Consider the following 6,000-nt stretch of genomic DNA (forward strand, 5'->3'; position numbering starts at 1 on the left):
TTTTTTTTTTTTTTTTTTTTTTTTTTTTTATTGTTTTTTTTTTTTTTTTTTAAAAAAAAATTTTTTTTTTTTTTTTTTTTTTTTTTTCCGGTCTATGGATATCCACGGCCAGAGGAGGAGATGAGGTGGAGATGGGGGTCTAGAGGTGGGGATAAGAGGGGAGGGAAAGGAGGGGTTTAAAATGAGGAAGGAAGCGTGACAGAGATACTGAGGGAATTAGTCCATTTTATAGAGAATATATGGATAGTTAAGGTGGAGATGGAATACTTGGGGAAGTCGGAAATTTAGTTAAAAGTAGTGAGTATTTTTGTTTATTATATCTCTCTTAGGGGAATGGTCTGAATTTATTAGTGATATAGATATTATAATCTCCTTCGGAAAGTAATTTATGAATAGAAAATAAAGTTGAAGAGAGAGAACAAATGTAATATCCATATATATGTTGATGTATAGGACTGTGCCTAGTCCTTTTCTTATGTTTTCTGTATCGCTTTCTTGCTCTTTGTTTTTGTTTTTGAAAAGAAACAAAATGAAAATAAAAATATAGAATTGAAAAAAAAAAAAAGGTTAGCGGATCTTTAGATCCGCTAACCTATCTGATTTACGATCCGCCGCCGCAAGTTTTTGAGGCGAGTGCTTGATTCCTCAAAACTTGCGGGGGCGTATCGTAAATCCCCCGGCGGAATTTAAATTCCGCGGCTAGGGGCAGTGTACTATTCAAATCAGGCGCGTCCCCGCGCCGATCGAACAGCGCATGCGCCGTCCGGAAATTTTCCCAGCGTGCATTGCTCCGAATGACGTCGCAAGGACGTCATTGGTTTCGGCGTTTACGTAAATTACGTCCATCCGTATTCGCGAACGACTTACGCAAACAACGTAAAAAATTGAAATTTTGTCGCGGTAACAACGGCCATACTTAACATTGTCTGCGCCTTATAGACCCAGGGGTAACTATACGCCGGAAAAAGCCGAACGCAAACGACGTAAAAAAAAAGCGTTGGGCGGTCGTTCGTTTCAGAATCGGCATAAATGCTCATTAACATATTCAACGCGTAAAAGACACGGAAGCGCCACCTAGCGGCCGGCCTGGAATTGCAGCCTAAAATCCGACGGTGTAACACCTGTCGGATCTTAGGCATATCTATGCGTAACTGATTCTATGAATCAGTCGCATAGATACGACCGACGGAACTCAGAGATACACCGTCGTATCTCTTTGTGAATCTGGCCCATAGGCTTCAGTGGCCCATGTGTTTTTGCAATCCCTCCTTTCCCCTGAAGCATGATTACAGCATCAATGCGGCGTGCCATGGAGGTAATCACTCTGTGGCATTATTGAGGTGTTCTGGAAGCCCAGGCACACTGCTACCTAATCACTTTGCACCCCTGCCACCTTGCCACCTTCCTGACATTCACCTAACCCCCCCCCCCCCCCCAGATCACCTCCCCATACACATACTTCGGAATCCGCTACTCAGGAAGGAAAGCTAATGATATTTTTAAAGGTTTCTACAAAGGCACTAAAAAATTTGGTCATAGTCATACAATTGCATAATTTCATGATTTAATGATACCTAATATGCCTGCCATTGGAATAATTGGATATCATTTTGTTTATCTCTGTTTCTAGGTGGAAAAGCCAGTGGTATTGGGGTTTATCTTACAAAGATACCAACATCTGCTCTGTACAATTTTCTGTCATCAATGGAGAAACTACCAAAAAAGTAGAATGTGGCTTGTCAGATCATGGTGTATGTGAGAAGAATTCATATGGCGTAGTAACAAGCTCAGCAGAACGTGGAAACATTCTCAGGTCTCTCACTGATGTGTGTGGAAAGAATCTGCATTTTGCTGCCGGAGCAGGCTACAAAAGTCTTTGCGTGATTCAAGGCCTTGTAGATTTCTATGTGTTTTCTGAGGACACTACATTTAAATGGGACAGCTGTGCTCCCCATGCTATCCTGAAATCAATGGGAGGCGGAATGTTGGATCTTTCAGAGTGTTTAAAGATTGTAAAGCAGAAGAAAAAACTTCTTGATAGGCCACATCTCTTGTACAATTCAGAAATACAAGGAGCAACAGGAGCAGACAAGTGGGCTAATAAAGGAGGACTTGTGGCTTACAGATCAGAAGAACACCTGGAACACTTTTTAGATCTCTTTGTACAGCATTTGCAATTACAAAACGAATTGCATCAATAATATGACTTTTCTCTATATTATATATTTTAGGTTGTATTTTACTATATACAGTCCTGATCAAAAGTTTAAGACCACTTGAAAAATTGCAAAAAATCATATTTTACATTGTTGGATCTTAACAAGGTTCCAACATGCAACAAGAAGAAATGAGAGTGAGACAAAACATTTTTTTGAGCATTCAATTTAATGAAAACAACGAATAAACTGAAACAGGCTGTTTTTCAGCTGATCAAAAGTTTAGGACCACACCTCCAAAAAAAAACTAAACCCCCCCAAAACAGAAATCCAACTTCCAAACATGAACTCAGTAATGAGTAGCTCCGCCGTTATTGTTGATCACTTCAAAAATTTGTTTCGGCATGTTTGATGCAAGCGTTTCCATGAGGTGAGTGGGAACATTTCTCCAAGTGGTGAAGACAGCCGCACGAAGGCCATCTACTGTCTGGAACTGTTATCCATTTTTGTAAACTTCCCTTGCCATCCATCCCCAAAGGTTCTCAATTGGATTTAGATCAGGGGAACACGCAGGATGGGCCAAACTAGTGATGTTATTCTCCTGGAAGAAGTCCCTTGTCCTGCGGGCATTGTGTACTGTAGCGTTGTCCTGTTGAAAAACCCAGTCGTTACCACACAGACGAGGGCCCTCAGTAATGAGGAATTCTCTCTGCAACATCTGGACATAGCCAGCGGCCGTTTGACGCCCCTGCACTTCCTGAAGCTTCATTGTTCCACTGAAGGAAAAAGCACCCCAGACCATTATGGCGCCCCCTCCACTGTGGCGCTTAGAAAACATCTCAGGTGGGATCTGCTTGTCATGCCAGTAACGTTGGAAACCATTAGGACCATCAAGGTTAAATTTTTTTCTCATCAGAGAATAAAACTATCTTCCACCTTTTGAATGTCCCATGTTTGGTGATTTCTTGCAAAGTCCAAACGAGCAGTTCTGTGGCGTTCAAGGAGATGAGGTTTTTGAAGACGTTTTTTGTTTTTGAAGTCCTTCAGTCTCAGATGCGGTCTGATGGTTATGGGGCTGCAGTCAGCACCAGTAAGGGCCTTAATTTGGGTCGAGGATCATCCAGTGTCTTGATGAGAGTCCCTGCTTATGCAGTTCAGCAACCCAACCACGTTCAAAAAGGGAGAGTTTTTTTGCCTTTGCCATCACAACGTGTGACTACCTGCCAGAGAATGACAATGAATCCACATCTTTGCACAGATTTGGACTTTTTAAAGGCATGTGGTCCTAAACTTTTGATCAGCTGAAAAACAGCCTGTTTCAGTTTATTCGTTGTTTTCAATTAATTTATTGCTCAAAAAATGTTTTGTCTCACTCATTTCTTCTTGTTGCATAAAAAACAATGTGTTATTAAAAGATATTAACAAAACATTAACAGCGCTAAAATAAGCCTATAATTGGCTTATGAGTCTAACATTCATGTACTGCAATGGTTAATTGAGAAAATGTCTTTAGGACTATATATACACCACGTTGGATATCTCTAGTGAATATATAGCAAGGGTTCCCACTCTTTAAAGTTTCATTAGTAGTAGTCCATGCAATTCCTCAGATGTAAGAAATTCTTTGTTGGAAGTGATCCCACAGTGTAGGCATTTATCTGCTCAAATGCTGATAGGGACTCTCTGTGATTTCCCCCCTAAGATTTTGTACTCACCAGAATGTAGTACTTTAAAGCATTGGATACATCCACTTGTAGCAATCACGCATCGGTTCTCCTCCTCTGGTGTGTGATGATGATCCGTGTGCTCTAATCAGTGTAGCTTGGCAGTCATGCAGGGAGGCAAAAGAAAACTTTGCATGGTGTAAAATCCTTTTTATTTAAACAAAAAAGCCCCTGCTACCCGCTCATGCTTACACAATAAAAGATAAAAGTACGCTTGTCATGGAGGCTGCTGCCTCTGCTCACTCAGGAATATGGCTCCAATGCTCAGGCTCAAATTTTCCTTCGTAAGTCCCGGGTAGAAGCTAAGCCGCCTCACAAGCTGAATCGTCGTGTAGTCACGCCCTGACGCGTTTCGTGATAGGTCCACGTCTTCAGAGGGCGTCTTCTTGTTGCATGTTGAAGCTCTACTTGGAACCTTGTTAGGATCCAACAATGTAAAATAAGATTTTTTGCCATTTTTCAAGTGGTCTTAAACTTTTGATCAGGACTGTATTACAACGCATATTCATTCACTGTACTCCTATAATATTATTATTACTGCTATATTATAAAGAATAAATGATAAAATATAACTGACCTTTACACAGAGGACTACATATAACTCCTAAGGCTAGCAAGATTTTAAAAGCACTTTCAACACCAGATTTAGGCCTCTTGCACGCAGGCAGAAATACATGCCACATTTTAAGCCATGTAATGTTTTTTTTTTTTTACTACAGATCTGAATACTGGTGCATTGTTTTCTGTGGGACTATCCACAAAGCTGTGTAAAAATCCATATTGCATTGAAGCATGTAGACCCATGAGGGGGGTTGGATTTCCGTTTTAGTACCTACAGTATCTCTGTTACAGCAACCACCAGGGCAAAAATGGAGAGGAAATGTTCCTAACGGGTATCACTAGCTTATATGAACCCATTTCACGCTTAACAGGGACTTTCAATGAACTGACCTGGTTCTTGCCTTAACCCAAAACTTACAAAATGTATCAGTTGGAGTAACATTTTAAAGTGGACATATACTTGAATCTTATTATAGGACTATTTTACATAAAGGGTTGTAGAAGGTCTGAAGTTATTTCTTTTGTGTAAAAAAAAATAATTCAAGGTTGTTTTCTCCAGGAAATGTATGCATTTCAAAACTTTGCTTTATTTTTATCTATCCATGTGAATGTTGGAGTATATTTCCACGTCAAATACTAGTGCAGTCTAAAGGCCACAAGGGAAGCTTAGCTGTTTAACTCATCCTCTCCGATATCATCTCAACCTATTTTTTTTTTTTTTGGGTCCAGCGACCCTATAAGCTACAGACAGGGCTGGAGGTAAGTTTAGGCATTAGTTTGTGGGTTAAGGCAGAGTGTTTGCTTTTTCTCTGCTCGGAGCACATTACAAGTTTCATATTCTGCTCTAAGAAAGCGGAAAGGCGTCCCTAATAAATGGGAAAATCCTATTGAAAGAAGAAAGCCTGCTGTTACTGTTTTTCCTTCTCTGCATTTAAGTATTCATACTTCATAAATTACAGCTATTTCTATACAATAATATGTGATGAAAAATTGTTATTTTCTCCACATCATATGTATTTTATCATATATCAACTTCTCTGGATATATGACGTTTGTGGTTCCCATCTGTAATTTTTTTTTCTCTGTGCCTTTTTATTTAATGTTCTGAAACCTCCATGGTAGAAGAGAATTGAGTTGTAGTTACATATACAATAAATATTTTTGTATAACCTGACTCTCTAAATTGGTAAGTTTTTTTATTTATTTTTTTATTCTGTTATCCTTGTGATCTGACCAGTAGGTTTGTTATTTTCAACTTCCTTAAAGCGGAGTTTCACCCACTTCCTCCTTCTGCCTATGGGCCGCCTACCCAACTCCTCCTCTCCACTCAGGTAGCCCCTCCCTCTAGGCCATCTCCTGGGACACGTGACAGGTCCTAGAAGATCGTCTGTCCAGTCCGAGAGTGCAGCGCTACTCACGCATGTGCAGTGTGTGCCCAGCCATGAAGCAAAAGCTGTCGCGGCCGGGTGCCCGAAGTAACAATGGAGGCGCCGGGGGAGAGGAGCAATGCTCCGGGCGGCCGCATCGCTGGGAACAGGTAAGTGTCTGTTTATTAAAAG

At 40.5% G+C, this 6,000-nt stretch overlaps 1 protein-coding gene across 3 annotated transcripts in view; it reads left to right on the forward strand.

Annotated features, from left to right (window-relative positions):
- The window catches only part of INPP1 (inositol polyphosphate-1-phosphatase), a 68,831-nt gene extending 66,549 nt beyond the window's left edge, over positions 1 to 2,282 (forward strand). For all 3 annotated transcript variants that reach the window (XM_040357167.1, XM_040357166.1, XM_040357168.1), the window contains exon 7: positions 1,631 to 2,282. In XM_040357167.1, the coding sequence (XP_040213101.1) occupies positions 1,631 to 2,201 (571 nt within the window). In that variant the 3' untranslated portion in view covers positions 2,202 to 2,282. The remainder of the gene's footprint in view (positions 1 to 1,630) is intronic.
- Positions 2,283 to 6,000: the final 3,718 nt, after the last annotated feature.

The sequence above is a fragment of the Rana temporaria genome, chromosome 6 (genome assembly GCF_905171775.1).
Source record: "Rana temporaria chromosome 6, aRanTem1.1, whole genome shotgun sequence".
NCBI lineage: Eukaryota > Metazoa > Chordata > Amphibia > Anura > Ranidae > Rana > Rana temporaria.